The sequence below is a fragment of the Ranitomeya imitator genome, chromosome 5, assembly GCF_032444005.1.
Source record: "Ranitomeya imitator isolate aRanImi1 chromosome 5, aRanImi1.pri, whole genome shotgun sequence".
In the NCBI taxonomy this organism is placed as follows: domain Eukaryota; kingdom Metazoa; phylum Chordata; class Amphibia; order Anura; family Dendrobatidae; genus Ranitomeya; species Ranitomeya imitator.
This window is the reverse complement of record NC_091286.1, coordinates 427,654,580-427,671,596: the sequence shown is the minus strand read 5'-3', so window position 1 is coordinate 427,671,596 and position 17,017 is coordinate 427,654,580. Positions and strand designations below refer to the sequence as shown.

General features: G+C 44.1%; 1 protein-coding gene across 1 annotated transcript in view; it reads right to left on the bottom strand.

Annotated features, from left to right (window-relative positions):
- The window catches only part of CLDN16 (claudin 16), a 179,061-nt gene that overhangs the window by 11,521 nt on the left and 150,523 nt on the right, over nt 1–17,017 (bottom strand). The window contains exon 4 of the mRNA XM_069768042.1: nt 14,941–15,132. Within this exon, the coding sequence (XP_069624143.1) occupies nt 14,941–15,132 (192 nt within the window). The remainder of the gene's footprint in view (nt 1–14,940; nt 15,133–17,017) is intronic.

Below are 17,017 nucleotides of genomic sequence, written 5' to 3'. Positions count from 1 at the left end.
TGTAGCACCACAGTGCAAAGCGAGGAGCGCCACCAGGAGGTGGCAGAGTAGTCAGATTGACCGGTCAGCAACAAACAGGAATACGAAGTACCAGAGGTGACAGCAATGCACGAGGTCAGAGACAAGCCAGAAATCAGAACAAGATGGGAGCACGGGATCCAAACGTGAGACAAAAGATGTAGTCGGGGTATGAGCCAGAGAGTCAAAGCCAGACAGGAAATGTAGTACCAGAGACGGACAGCAGGAGGCAGGTTTCAAAATACATGCCGAGTCTAACGCTGTAAACCACCAAACACACACTAAGTCAGGAACAGGGAATGGGTCAGGCACAAATACGGGTAATCAGAGGCAGAAGGATCACTAGGGCATACGGGTCAGCAGCTAATTCACCAGTGGTTTTCAGCCGGGACGGTTGCATCTTGGCATCATCCTGGTTGAAAACTAATTATCCCCCAGATATGGATTACAGCATGGGACACAACAATGGACAGGTATGGTATATTGTTGCCATTTTCCTTTAATTTTATTACAGGAGATCGAGGGCTTCGCTGGAATTAGGTGAGGTCGTAAGTATGGTTTAATTAAGAGTATTAAAGGAGTCTGTGTCTGTTTTTTTACAATGTGACTATGGGGCATCTTATTGACACCTCTCCATTGCTAACCTCGGGGCTTGATGTCACCATCAACTATTACCCCACTTGCCACCGCTACAGGGCAAGTGGGAAGAGTGAGGCTAGGTGCCAGAATTGGCACATATTAGAGATTCGCCTTTTCTGGGGCGGCTGAGAGCTAATGTTTTTAGCCGGGGGGGTCAATATCCATGGCCCCTTCCTAGGCTACTAATATCAGCACACAGCTGTTTGCATAGCCTTTGCTGGTTATTAATTATGGGGGACTCCACGTCATTTTTTGAGGGGTCCCCCAATTTAATAGCCAGTAAAGGCCAAGTATACAGTTGTGAGCTGATATTAATAGCCTGGGAAGCTCCATGGGTATTACTTCCTTCCCAGTCTATAAACATCTGCCCCAAGTTGTCGGTTTTCCCTCTACTGGTTACGAAAATTGCTTGGGAGCGCACACCATTTTTTCCCAAAAAATAATCTTTTATTAATTAAATACATGTCCAGTAATTTTCCCACACACTGTACTAATTGTATTTGTCACAGACATCTATATATCTATCTATTCTATGTGTATTTACTGTACATAATCCATCTCTTCTATCCTGTCAGCTCCTGCTGTGATTTTACACTACCACGGGTGCTGAATTACCGGCTTTTCTTCTATCTATCTTTCTATGTAATATAAATACATATATATAGTATACCTGTATATGTGTGTCACTGACATCTATATAAATAAATTTGTATTCTATGTGTATATATCTATTCTATCTATTCTATTCTAGCCTGTCAGTGTGATTTTACTGTACCTGCATATGAATTGCCGGCTTTTACAAGGAGATCGGTGTGTAAAAATCGGACAGAACTCGCATGGTCCGAGTGCTGTTTGATTTTTTTCTCGCACCCATTGACTTCTATTGCGGATGCAATCCAAATTCCGATTACAAGCGCAGCATGCTGTGACTTTTTTCCAGTCCGATCATGATTCGAGCTGGAAAAAGAAATGCAGCTAAAGATACCATCATAGAATAGCATTAGTCCGAATTAAATCCAATATTCGGTTTGTTTTCATCCGATTTCATCGCAAGTGGGAATAAGCCCTTAGCATCCATATATTTTGCATTTTAAAGCGATGAGAGATTGCTTAATTTATGGGTGCATGTCACCAGAAGCATGAGCTGGGCATAATGCACGGGTACTATAATGTGCTGGGCACTACAATGCATTACACTACATTAGCAAATTTTCAATTTTCACTAGGGAAAATTCACTGCTGCTTGTTTCTGGGAAACACCAATGGAGTCAAAATCGTCACTACACCTGTAGATAAACTCCCAAAGGGTTATATTTTCAGAATCGGGATTTTGATTTTCTATCTGTATATGGAGCAAACTAATCTAAGAAAATCTGCGCTCTAGGAGGCAAATAGCACTCAGTAATGTAATTATTCTTTGACCCCTTAGCCATTTTTCATTTTTGCATTTTCGTTTTTTGCTCCCCTTCTTCCCAGGGCCATAACTTTTTTATTTTTTGGTCAATATGGCCATGTGAGTGCTTGATTTTTGTACTTTTGAAAAACATCATTGGAGTTAATCAATCGTGTACTGTAAAATGGGAAAATTTCTACTGCGGTGAAATTGCAAAAGAAGTGTACTTGCACAGTTCTGTTTATTTTTTTTTACCATGTTTATTAAATGCTAAAACTGACCTGCCATTATGATTAACCACCAGGTCATTATGAGTTCACAGACCCCAAAGATGTATATGTTCTTTTATATGTAAGTGGTGCAAAAAAATCCAAAATTTGTTTTAAAAAAAGGCGCCATTTTCAGCGACCTGTAGCATCTCCATTTTTTGTGATCTGGAGTTGGGTGAGGGCTTATTTTGTTTTTTGAGTACAGAGCTGAAATTTCTATTGATACAATTTTGGTGTATATACATTGTTTTGATCGCCCGTTATTGCTTTTTATTGCAATGTAGTGGCGACCAAAAAAACATAATTCTTGCATTTTGAATTTTTTTTATCATTACGCCGTTAACCTATCTGGTTAATTCTTTTTTTTAGCCCTAGAATTTTTACATGGATAGCTCGAGCAATTCTGAATGTGGCGATACCAAATATGTGTATATTTGATTTTTTTAATTGTTTTATTTTGAATGGGACTATTATATACTAGATAGTGGCCCGATTCTAACGCATCAGGTATTCTAGAATATGCATGTCCACGTAGTATATTGTCCAGCCACGTAGTATATTGCCCAGCTACGTAGTATATTGCCCAGCCACGTAGTATATTGCCCATCGACGTTGTATATTGCCCAGCGACGTAGTATACAGCACAGAGCCACGTAGTATATTGCCCAGTTATGTAGTATCTTGCCCATTTATGTAGTATATTGCCCAGCCACGTAGTATATTGCCCAGTCATGTAGTCTATTGCCCAGCCATGTAGTATACAGCACAGAGCCACGTAGTATATTGCACAGCGACGTAGTATATTGGCCAGCCACGTAGTATATTGCCCAGCCACGTAGTATACAGCACAGAGCCACGTAGTATATTGCCCAGCCACGTAGTATACAGCACAGTGCCACGTAGTATATTGCCCAGCCACGTAGTATACAGCACAGAGCCACATAGTATATTGCACAGCGATGTAGTATATTGCCCAGCCACGTAGTATACAGCACAGAGCCACGTAGTATATTGCACAGCGAGGTAGTATATTGTCCAGCCACGTAGTATACAGCACAGAGCCAGGTAGTATATTGCACAGCGACATAGTATATTGGCCAGCCACGTAGTATATTGCCCAGCCACGTAGTATACAGCACAGAGCCATGAAGTATATTGCCCAGCCACGTAGTATACAGCACAGAGTCACGTAGTATATTGCCCAGCCAGGTAGTATACAGCACAGAGCGAGGTAGTATATTGCACAGTCACGTAGTATATTGTCCAGCCACGTAGTATACAGCACAGAGCCAGGTAGTATATTGCACAGTGACTTAGTATATTGCCCAGCCTTGTAGTAGACAGCACAGAGCCACGTAGTATATTGCCCAGTGATGTAGTATACAGCACAGAGCCACGTAATATATTGCCCAGTGACGTAGTATATTACCGAGCCATGTATGTCACAGGTTAAAAAAATAAAAAATAAACATACTCGCCTAACGATCCGAGGGTCCCTTGTAGTTTAACATACTCACCATTCTGGTCACTGCTCCTCAGCATCCCGTCTCTCCGGCTCCTGGGATCCAACGGCGCTGTGCAGATGGGCGCGCGGCTGCAGCCATCTTGCGCTCCCAGGATGCTTTGCGAAATTACTCATATGACTTAGCGGTCTCGCGAGACCGCTAGGTCTTCTGGGTAATTTCGCAAAGCATCACTGGGAAAGGAAGATGGCGGCAGGCGCAGCGCCTCAGCGGACAACAGAGGGTGAGTATAGCAGGTTTTTTTTTTTTACTATTTTTAACATTACTTTTTGTTACTATTGATGCCGCATAGGCAGCATCAATAGTAAAAGGTTGGGGACACACAGAGTTAATAGCGATGATAACGGAATGCGTTACCCACGGCATAACGCGGTCCGTTACCGCCGGCATTAACCCTGTGGTGACCGGAGGGGAGTATGGAGCGGGCGCCAGGGACACTGACTGCGGGGAGCGGAGCGCCGGGGACACTGACTGCGGGGAGCAGAGTGCCGGGGACACTGACTGCGGGGAGCGGAGCACCGGGGACACTGACTGCGGGGAGTGGAGCGCCGCGGACACTGACTGCGGGGAGCGGAGTGCGGGGACACTGACTGCGGGGAGCAGAGTGCCTGGGACACTGACTGCGGGGAGCGGGGAGTATGGAGCGGGTGCCGGCCACTGACTGCGGGGAGTATGGAGCGGCCATTTTCTTCCGGACTGTGCCCATCGCTGATTGGTCGTGGCTGTTTTGCGGCGTCCAATCAGCGACTTGGATTTCCATGATAGACAGAGGCCACGACCAATGAATATCCGTGACAGACAGACAGACAGAAGGACAGACGGAAGTACCCCTTAGACAATTATATAGTAGATTTTTAAAAAAATTTTAAAACATTTTTTACTTTTTACATGCTTCAATATTCTCTATGGGAGACTAGATGCTTCGGTACTTTGATCGTCTCTGCTACACACAAATAATGATCAGATCGCCTGTGTGTGGCAGAAATGCTCACCTGCTATGAGCACCAACCACGTGGCAACACTTATAGCAATCTAGCATTGACAACCACAGAGGTCTGCTGCAGACCGTTGGTTGTCATGCCGACTCATTGGTGACCCGCTTTCATGTGACGGGTCACCGATAGGCGAAGCCAGTGACTCGCTTGCTGTAAGTGCGAGTTAACAGCCGCGTGTAGATCGCAATTCCATCTGCGGCTGTTGCGGGCACATGTCAGCAGTATAGATCAGCTGTCATGTGACCGGAAAGGTGCAGGCTCAGTGCCAGAAGGAGGAAAAATAAGCCAGCTCACCCGTGATGCATAAGCCAATCTTCGGGAGCACGGACCCGCTGTGTCCAGGCGTGTAAAATCAAAAAAAGAAGGAATGTCCAGCTTCACCGAATCCGTAAAAAAAAGTTTTCTTTATTCACAAACTTTAAACATGGAGGATACAGACTTCAGCACGAACCATATAGGTAGGAATCTCAACGCGTTTCTGGAGACTAAGCTCCCTTAATGATTAATGATTAAGGGAGCTTAGTCTCCAGAAACGCGTTGAGATTCCTACCTATATGGTTCGTGCTGAAGTCTGAATCCTCCATGTTTAAAGTTTGTGAATAAAGAAAACTCTTTTTTACGGATTCGGTGAAGTTGGACATTCCTTCTTTTTTTGATTTTCAGCACCAGAAGCCCACACCAAACAGGGGGAATCTGGCATATGCGTATTATTATGACACATGTCAGAAAGGGGTTATTCGCTGATCAAATGTATGAAATTCTGTGAGGCACATGTGGTGTCACCATTCTCACTACACCTCTAGATGAATTCATTCAGGGTGTATTTTGCAAAATGGGGTTACTTATTGAGGGGCTTTGCTATTCTGGCACATCAGGGGCTCTGCCAATGTGACATAGCACTTTTAAACAATTATAGCTAAATCAGAACTTCAATTTATCGCTTCCCTTCAGAGCTTTGCATTGTTCCTCAAAAGTGGTTTTTGATCACACATGGTGTATTGGCATATTCAGGAGAAATCGATTAACACATTAAATTGTTCATTTGATCCGATTATCTATTTCAAAACTAAAAACTAGGTGGCCAGAGGAACATTTTAGTGGAAAAAATGGTAATTTTCCAATGACTCAGCCTAATGTCACACAATTCTGTAAATTGCCTGTATGCTTACTTATACCCCTAAATGAATTCCTCATGAGATGTAGATTCAAAAATGGGGTCATTTGTGAGGGCTTTTTGCTTGTTTGGCATGTCAGGGGCTCTTCAAATGTGACATGGCTTCCGCAATCTATTACAGCCAAAATTTGAACTACAGAATTCTGGTTGAGCCCCTTAGCTTCCGAGACTGGTCCATATTATCCTGTTGCCCTTGTGAAAAGGAAAAATTTGATGCAAAACCAACATTTTCACTGTTCAAAGGTTTAAAATTCTATGAAGCACCTGTGCGTTCAAGGTGCTCACCAAACCTCTAGATAAGTTCCTACAGGGGCGTAATTTTCAAAATGGGGTTACTTGTGGGGGTTTCTACTGTTTAGACACATCAGGGGCTCTGCAAACATGACATGGTGTCCGCTATCTATTCCAGCCAATTTGCATTCCAAAAGTCAGATGGTGTTCCTTCTTTTCCAAGCCCTGCCGTGTGCCAAGACAGTAGTTTTTTCCCCCATATATGGAGTATTGGCAATAAATTGCACAACATATTGTACTGTCCCTATTCTTCCTTTACCCTTGTTAAAATGAAAAATCTGCACTGGCTTTACTGTCTCTGACGTAATTTTGAAACCTGCAACATGTCAATTTGTCTTGCGGCAAATAGATTATTTGCATATTTTTCTCATAAGATTAAATGAGATAAGGTAAATCCACAGGTAAAAAAAAACAAAAATCGCATGTGTTGCCATTGCATTTTTACAATAGAAGCACATTGAAATCCTAATGCTTATTGCAGGAACTAAGGCTTTGCCAAAAAGTAATGCCGCATTTCATATCTCCTCAGAGTTATACGTAAGTCTTATCAAAGACCATGAAGTTTGATGGTACTCAGTATATTCCAATTTTTGGCTAATCATAAACCAGACAAAAATAAAAAAATATAAGGATGGCATTTATTCCTGCCTTTTTTTTATTAGGCCTCATGTAGACATCTGTTTTTGAGGAACATGCTCATCTGTGTTTTTCACCCATTATAGTCCATGGAGCTGGTCAAATGAATAAAAAATGAATAAAATGCACCTCTCGGGTACAAATAAAAGTCTATGAAAAAAGAACAGCACAGATTTGTTTTCAAGGGCGGTCTATTTTTTACTGTATACTAAGAATGACAAGTTTGGAATTTTCTTTTTGTTTGATTAAATACGACAAAAACGGATACCATACTTATAGTGGAAAATCTACACAAGGACCACACTGATGAAAAATTACCTCTTTTTTTTAATATGCAAAATAAGGACATCTCAAGGAAGCCTTATTAAAAATGCTGCAGACAGAGCTGTTATGTAATATAACAAGTAAAGCACTGTGCAAACAGTTTGATTTTTGGCACGTTTTTCCTCTCTCAATGTTAATTTTTAGAGAAAGTGGTGTCTTTTTAGATGCAGCATGCTCTAGGTGTAGTAATTTTTTTATTCACTCTAAGGGCTCGTTCATACAAACGTATACATCGGATGGGTGCTATCAAATTTTTAATCAGATAACACTCAGACCAATATTATTCAATGGGCTAATACTGTTACATGTTTTTTTCATTGACAGATTCCGACAGCATACCGTGATCACACTTTGAAATCGGATGCCAATCACCCATTCAATTATATAGGAGCGTGGAAAACATCGGTGCGATCGGATGGATTTCGCAGGCTCACGTAATGGAGATGAAAATGTCTTCACCTTCTCCTCACAGTATACTCCAATTCTGTTGTATGATGTGTAAGACTCATGCTGGTGTGGTAGTTGGAGGCAGGTATATCTCGCCCAGGTGTTTGTCCTATGTGAATTAGGCCACTCAGTATCTTCAGGGTGCTAATGGGTTAATGATTGCAGGAATAAAAGATGACCAGCTGGGGGTTTCCAGTGTCTGCCTGGGGCACACAGATTGCCTGCCTGTGTGAGACAAACGTGAGTGAAGAGCTGTGCTCAAGATCTGTGTGATGTTAGCTGGGTGGGAGAAGCCCCCCCAGTTGTTGAGATAGCAACATATTTGTTTAGTTAGTGCCGGACAGGCTAGGATTTATTTTTATGTTTTGCTTTGTTCATGTTGCTTTCACGTTAATAAATCTGACCTGAGGTCAGCCTGCTCAGAAACCTGCTGTACGCCTCAGATTCAATGCACAAACCACGTGACCTTTGACCCCAGCAAAGGCGATCCCAGAGTGTTTTGTCACATTGTGGTGGAGAACGCGGGCATACCGTGGCACAGGCGACAGCATGGAAGATGTGGTGAAAGCCTTAGTACAGTCCACTGCCGTACAGCAGCAGGCCACTGCCGCACAGCACGAAGCTAATCGCTTGATGGCCGCACAGCTGAAGGAGTTAGTGGACATGACGGTTGCAGACCATCAGCTTCTCCAACAGGTGGCGCAGCGCCTGGTGAGCATGCCTGACGCTGACCCGGAGGCAGAGTCCAGAAGGATCCATGTGAGTCGATACTGGCAAAAGCTGACTGCAGAAGATGACGTTGAGGCATACCTGACAACGTTTGAGCGGACGGCGTTGAGAGAGAAGTGGCCGAAGGCACGATGGGCCGATATGATCGCCCCGCTTCTCTCCGGCGAGGCCCAAAAAGCTTACCATGATTTGGACCCGGAGGTCGCTCAGGACTTTGTGAAACTGAAAGCTGAGATCCTGGCCCGGCTGGGTGTGACGACGGCTGTCCGGGCACAGAGGGTACATCAGTGGACATACCAGCAAGATAAACCGGCGCGGTCTCAGATGTTTGACCTGATCTACTTAACAAAGAAATGGCTGCAACCTGAGGTACTGACAATACCCGAAATAATCCAGCGGGTTGTCCTGGACAAGTACCAGAGAGTACTACCCTCAGCGCTGAAAAGGTGGGTAAGCCAAGGAAATCCCACGACAGCGGATCAACTTGTGGAGTTGGTCGAGCGTTATTCCGTGGCAGAAGGACTTCCCGACGACACCGCCAACCCCCAGTCTGTGCCTCCTCCTCGTGGAACCGGTAAGACTGTTCCAGGGACCACGGGTGAAGGAAAATCGCTTAAAACTGTGGGGGAGGAGTCCGGGACTGCTCGCACTCCGAGACCAAGAGTATTGGACGGTGGTCTCAGTAGGGGACCTGTTAGGTGTTTCCGCTGCCATGAGAAGGGTCATGTTTCTGCGAACTGTCCTGTTACCGCTGAACTCATGCAGTGCGACGTTATAGACTCTAGAAAACGCATGTCTTTGGTTACACAGCTAGTGAGTGTAAATGCGGGTCAAAATGATACAGTGAAACACCTGTGTGAATTATCTGTTGATGGGAAAAATGTTGTGGCATTACTAGACTCTGGAAGTGTGGTGACTCTGGTGAAAGCTAGTCTGGTGGCACTTCCGTCTGGTCCGTCTCACAAGTTTTCTGTGACGTGTGTGCATGGTGACACCCGCTCGTACTTAACAGCGGTCATATGGATTTCTACTCCCTATGGGTCAGTGCAGCACAAAGTGGGACTCGTTCCCGCATTGTTGCAGGATGTAATCCTGGGCAGGGATTTTCCCTATTTCTGGCAGTTGTGGGAGAATCAGTTGCTCCTTCACGGTAGTTGTACCCGTGAATCTTCTCCCATGCCATCTGGAGGTCCCGAGTCCCTAGAGGAGACCCCACAGGAAGATGTTGCTGGGGAGGTTAGTGAATCTAACCTTCAGTACCCCTTCTCCGTCATGGCGGGGGAAACGGAGGAAACTGAGGAACCTCAGCGAGAGGCGGAGGCAGACAGCCATCCGGCACCCTGCCTGCCAGATTTGGGAGTCCAGGTGGATGACTTCCACAGCGAGCAAATGAAAGATCCTACCTTGACTCCGGCTAGGAAAAATGTAAAAATGATAGATGGGGTACCCATAGAACCTGACACTAGGCTAGCGTACCTGTATATGGTTCTTGAAAATGATTTGCTCTACCAGGTAGAAAAAAAAGGGGAAGACACAGTGCAATGGTTAGTGGTACCCAAACCTTATCGGCGGAAGGTACTGGATTTGGCCCACGGACATATAATGGGGGGACATCTGGGGGTACAGAAAACCACAGAAAGGATATTGCATTGTTTTGTGTGGCCTGGAATACATTGTGATGTGCGTAACTATTGTGAGTCCTGTCCAGAGTGCCAAATCGCGGCCCCTAAATCTCAGTTCCGTAGCCCTTTGGTACCCCTTCCTATCATCGGGGTCCCTTTTGAGAGAATTGGGATGGATTTGGTTGGGCCCCTTCCCCGATCCGCACGTGGGCACCAACATATCCTCGTCATCGTGGACTATGCCACTCGTTACCCGGAAGCCGTCCCTTTGCGTAACACAGCTACCAAGACGATCGCCAAGGAATTGGTACAAGTGTTTAGTCGGGTGGGAATTCCAAAACAGATACTCACCGACCAGGGGACTCCCTTTATGTCGAGGGTAATGAAGGAGCTCTGCAGGCTCTTACAAATAGACCCGTTGCGTACGTCTGTCTATCACCCTCAAACAGATGGCCTGGTTGAGCGCTTCAACAAAACCTTAAAACAGATGCTCCGGAAGGCGATAGACAAAGATGGGAAGAACTGGGATTACTTGTTACCCTATTTGCTGTTTGCCATTAGGGAAGTTCCCCAGTCTTCCACAGGGTTTTCGCCTTTCGAACTGTTGTACGCCCGTCGTCCCCGAGGACTGCTGGACGTCGCAAAAGAAACCTGGGAAGGCCAAGTCACTCCCTTTAAAACGTTGATTGACCATGTAACACAAATGCAGGATCGTATTGCCGCTGTCATGCCCATTGTTAGGGACCATATGTTACAGGCCCAGGGAGCCCAGAGGCAAAGTTATGATAGAGGCGCTAAGGTCCGTACATTTGCACCCGGCGATAGGGTGTTGGCCCTAATCCCTACGGTGGATAGTAAATTCCTGGCGAAATGGCAGGGCCCATTTGAGGTCCAAGAAAGAGTTGGTGAAGTGAACTATAAAGTGTACCAGCCAGGTAAGAGAAAACCGGAACAGATTTATCATGTGAATCTGATAAAATCCTGGAAAGACCGCTCTGCCCTAACGGCGGATCTGCCCCGTCTGGTTTGTTCACCTACTGTACCGGAGGTGCAGGTTGCCGAGACTCTCTCAGAACGACAAAAATCTGAGGTTAAGCAATTTTTGTTACAGAACCGACAGGTTTTCTTCAAAAAACCTGGCCGGACTAATTTGGTGAAACATGAGATTGTCACAGAGCCTGGCGTCACTGTTCATGTGAAGCCCTACCGGATTCCGGAAGCCCGCCATGAAGCCGTCTCCCGGGAAGTAATGGCAATGTTGGACTTAGGAGTCATTGAGGAGTCGCACAGCGCCTGGTCCAGTCCAATTGTGTTGATACCTAAACCGGATGGCTCCATCCGGTTTTGTAATGACTTTAGGAAACTGAATGCAGTTTCTAAATTTGATGCATACCCTATGCCCCGGGTCGATGAGTTGATCGACCGGCTTGGTAAAGCCCAATACATTACGACCCTGGATTTAAAAAAGGGGTACTGGCAGATTCCTCTGGCCGAGGCGGCCAGAGAGAAGACGGCATTTGCTACACCAGAAGGTCTGTTCCAGTATGTCTATATGCCATTTGGACTTCACGGAGCTCCCGCAACGTTCCAGAGATTGATGGATCGAGTCTTGAGGCCTCACAGACAGTATGCTTCTGCCTACCTGGATGACATCGTAATTTACAGCATGGACTGGGAAACTCATCTCCAGAAGGTACAAGTGGTGATTGATGACCTGCGAGATGCAGGTTTAATGGCAAACCCCAAGAAATGCCACATCGGGCTTGAAGAAGCACGATACTTGGGCTACGTGATTGGCCGAGGAGTGGTTAAACCCCAGATCGACAAAATACAGGCAATTCAGGGCTGGCCACAACCAGTGAACAAAAAACAAGTACAGGCTTTCCTGGGGATTGCTGGCTATTATCGCCGGTTCATACCCAATTTTGCAGCCATGGCTACTCCCTTGACGGATCTTACCAAGGGGAAGGGTCCCGTGATGGTAAAATGGACCTCAGCTGCTGAAGAGGCCTTCCACAGCCTGAAACGGGCTTTGTGCTCTCAGCCCGTACTAGTGACTCCTGATTTCAGCAGCGAGTTTGTGGTACAAACTGATGCCTCTGATACTGGTGTCGGAGCTGTACTTTCCCAGGTGAGGGACGGAGTCGAATACCCGGTCCTCTATCTCAGTCGGAAACTGAATGTACATGAGCAGAGGTATGCGGTGGTTGAAAAAGAGTGCCTAGCCATTAAATGGGCTCTCGACTCCCTCAAGTATTACCTGGCCGGTAGGAAGTTTAGGCTGGTCACAGACCATGCCCCTCTCAAGTGGATGCACCTCCACAAAGACCGTAATAGTCGGGTAACCCGGTGGTTCCTTGCCCTGCAGGCTTACTCTTTTATGGTGGAGCACCGACCTGGGGTGCAGATGGGGAACGCCGATGCCCTATCCCGAGTGCACTGTTTCAAAAGTGTTCTTGCTCGACCGGAGTGATCTGAGCAAGGGGAGGGGGGATATGTAAGACTCATGCTGGTGTGGTAGTTGGAGGCAGGTATATCTCGCCCAGGTGTTTGTCCTATGTGAATTAGGCCACTCAGTATCTTCAGGGTGCTAATGGGTTAATGATTGCAGGAATAAAAGATGACCAGCTGGGGGTTTCCAGTGTCTGCCTGGGGCACACAGATTGCCTGCCTGTGTGAGACAAACGTGAGAAGAGCTGTGCTCAAGATCTGTGTGATGTTAGCTGGGTGGGAGAAGCCCCCCCAGTTGTTGAGATAGCAACGTATTTGTTTAGTTAGTGCCGGACAGGCTAAGATTTATTTTTATGTTTTGCTTTGTTCATGTTGCTTTCACGTTAATAAATCTGACCTGAGGTCAGCCTGCTCAGAAACCTGCTGTACGCCTCAGATTCAATGCACAAACCACGTGACCTTTGACCCCAGCAAAGGCGATCCCAGAGTGTTTTGTCACAGATGGTATCGGATCACATTATGCTGACACTCTGATCAAACTCTGATTAGAGTTTGATCAAAGTGTCATTTGCATAATAGGCCCGATTCTCTCGGATGAGAGAGTCTATGGCTGTCTGACTATAGCCCAATTCATTAAAAAAAACATAATATGTTGATATAAAGTGTTTAGTGCCGTTTTCTGAAACTCAGCATCTGCCCATTGAGCACGGAAATTGTGCATGTGCATTGCCATAGTTTACAATAGAGTCTATCCACCTACAGCCACATTTAGGATAATAACGCAATGCAGTCTGCAGATGACATTGTACTAAACAAGGACCCACAACTTTACAGAGATATTGGTGCTAATCTACTTATATCAATATATTAGTAAGGGACTTGTAATGCAATTTTAAGCATATTTTTTGAAATAATTATAAAGTGTCCAACGACTTTAAGAAAATGTTTCAGTTTTGACAACCCAATTCCATACTGCTTGTCAGAGAGAGTCCAGCTGTATATCTAAGAGGATTGGTCATTGATTATGCATCCTCATTTGAAATTATTTCCAAAGAAATAAAATCAGCTATAATCAACCATAAATCTCATACTATAAGAGAGATTTCTCTACCTAAATGCACCGGAATAGAGCAAATAAATAAAAAATTAAACTGCCTTCCATGATTGGCATCATATTTCTTATGTTTTTAGACACTTTCTTTGACTTGTCCTACAAGGGTGTGTGGCTTGGATGAAATTTGGTATGGTTTGGTGGGAAACTGTTTGGCATTATAGGCAACACTGTGCACCAAAAAATATGCATAATTGTGGCACAAAGTAAACCATCTAGTACATGGCGTAAACTTAGACTACACAATTTAAAGATATGACATATTTATCATACATCCTGAACCACTATGATAAATCTTTTAGGACTGTTTAGACTATGACTCGATTCATCAAGACCGGCAGTGTTCATGCCAATCTTGATAAGTGTGCGCTTTGGTTCAGATGCTTCTGACTCATTAAAAGGTGCATGCCTCTTACTGAATAGAGAGTATCTACCAAGTGGCATTCTCCTCCATTTTAAAAGTTGCAAAATGTTTGCACAAACCTGTATTCTGCAAAAAATTTAGCGACTTTTCAAACTGATTTACTCCAGAATATTTGCGTAATCGCTTTGATGAATCAGGACCTGTGTTTACACTCAGAGGCTAAATTCAAATTTCCATGAGCCATGGTCTATTTAGGGACCAAGATGTACAGGCTGGCCTTGGTCTGACTAGTTAAGTTTGTGTTGGCTGATTGTTGGTGATTCTCGAAATCACAGTCCCTATACGGACTCTGTTATCATGAATGTTTGAATTTGGCATAAAAATTTGACACTATTAATAAATAGGCTACTGTAATGTCAGTAAACACTTCACAGATCCGCTTGACTCCCAAGCAAGAACTCCCTATACTAGGTATTTACATAAGGAAGATGTGTTGCAGACATTGCTAACATACATGAAATGGTCTTGCAGAAATCCATGCACTTGTTGCAGAAACAACCTCTTTGGAATAAATGGGAAATCTTTTAAGAAATACATAATAATACATATAGAATGGTTTGTCTATCACATACTTCCATCCCACATACCTGCCCAGGAAAATGTAAAAGTTCCATAATAACATTTTATTTAGAATGGAGGCCTTCTTGTTCATGAAGAAACCTAGTCTTACTTTTGTGAAGGATAGACATAATGACCACAGTAGTGGCCATCCACATAGAACAAAAGGCGACAGATAGTAAGCCTGAAATAACAAATCTTTGGCTAGACTTCATTGCAAACAATAAAGAACACAAATCTTTCATTTTGAAAATGTACTGTATGTAACACTAATGATATTGTGTAGATGAGGTTACAGCATTTTTGTCTGATTTAATACATGTGAAATATGGTTACCTTTAAAAAAGTGATGACAAGAAATGAGCAGAGCACCACATAAAAAGCATCCCAAGGATCCAAATATTCCAAGCCAGCAAGACCAGCCAAATTTATATTGGATTCCCAAAAATACATTGTTTATAATCAAGCTTGAACGTTCCACATAAACGTCAATGGCGTACCACACAGAGCCAATGATCCCGGGAACACCTGGAGGAAAAGTGCCACAGAAAACACAAGCATATTATACAATACCGAAAATTTAGATTAGTTATATATATTGTAGACGAATCATAAGTATGAATGTGGAAGGAACATGAAAAATAATAATAAAAATTAAATAAATGCCTACAAGAGCCACAGCCAGCTCACCGTTGCATGTAAAGAAGCTGCGGAAACACCATCACGTGTTTCTCGACGCAAGCAGTGAATAGCCAGGCCTTTCCCCGGGAAGGAACAACCACGGGAAGGGCAGCATCCTATGAAGGAAAGCCACCTATGCCAAGCATGGTATCCATCCACAGACAGCTGTTTCGGGGTTTTTGCCCCTCATCAGTGTGGAGTAGGAATCTGGCTATTAGGAGCAGTGCCTAGTAAAAAGGCTATAAAGGCATAGGATGCTGCCCTTCCCGTGGTTGTTCCTTCCCGGGGAAAGGCCTGGCTATTCACTGCTTGCGTCGAGAAACACGTGATGGTGTCTCCGCGGTGTTGGATGTTTTGGTCTCCCCGAGGCCAATCATCTGTGCCTTTATAGCCTTTTCACTAGGCACTGCTCCTAATAGCCAGATTCCTACAGGTGCACGGAACTCCGTCTTGACTTGGACGAGTAGTAATGAGAAATGAAACGAAAGGTAATGTTCCAGCTCCTTAAAATCAATTATTCTTTATTATTCCATTAAAAATTTCTTCACCTGTATAAATCCTTGCACAAGTGAATTGCGTACATGTAGAAAAAGAAGGATAAATGCGACCCGTTTCGATCTAATAAGATCTTATGCAAGGACTAAGATCTTATTAGATCCAAACACGTCGCATTTATCCTTTTTTTTTCTACATGTACACAATTCACTTGTGCAAGGATTTATACAGATGAATACATTTTTAATGGAATAATAAAGAATCATTGACTTTAAGGAGCTGGAACATTACCTTTCTTTTCATTTCTCATGAAAAATAATGTTCACATTAAAGGGGTTATCCACTACGCTAACCTGATTATGCCATAAATGTAAAACAAAAGACACCCATATAACTTTTACGCTGTATTTTATTGGGTTTCTGCTCTCTTGCCATGAGCTCAGATAGTTCAATAGTTTTTTCCTTTCCCTTGGCTTCTTTCCTACATAGCCTATCATTCCTTTCACTAGCCAGCATTTTTATCATGGACCCTGTAATTCTGCCAAAACCTCTCTCTACTTACCAGCTCCATATCGCCACTCACACAGATTCACACTAGGATCCTTTAAAGAGAACCTGTCAGCAGGATTTAGCCCTTTAACACTAGAAGTCCCAGAAATTTCGAACTCCAAAGGTTCCAAAGGTAGAAATGTTAAATGACCCCTCTCTGGGACTTCTAGTGTTAAACTCAAAGCATGACTAAATTATTATGCTGCTTGCAAGTACTTTCCGTTTCAGGAAAGCATCCACTAAAATAGCACTGTGATGCTAATTAATATGATATCTGATGTGACAGGATCTACTCAGTGGCTGCTGAATACTCACCTTATGAAGTTTTCGGAATATTACATCTTATGTGATTCAGGGCGGGACATGGGGCAGGGTCTTCTTCTTGTTCTCCGCCCCCCACCAGCTTCCTCTGTTTCTTGTTAAGGTCATTGATTATTTCTTTTGAAAATTAGGGTCTGCCATCATCATTGTGTGGATGGGAGCTGGCATTCTGTGTGCAGGACTGCAATACAATGCTACTGGAGGAGGCGCAGGTGCAAATCGAGATTTTAAGTCTGAACGGAGCCAAAATCTTGATCTACTCATGCGCTCATGCGTTCCCACTGCACACGCACTACCCACAAAGGAGGCAGTTTATTAAATAATCAGTGACCAAAACAAGAAACAGAGGAGACTGGTGGAGAACGAA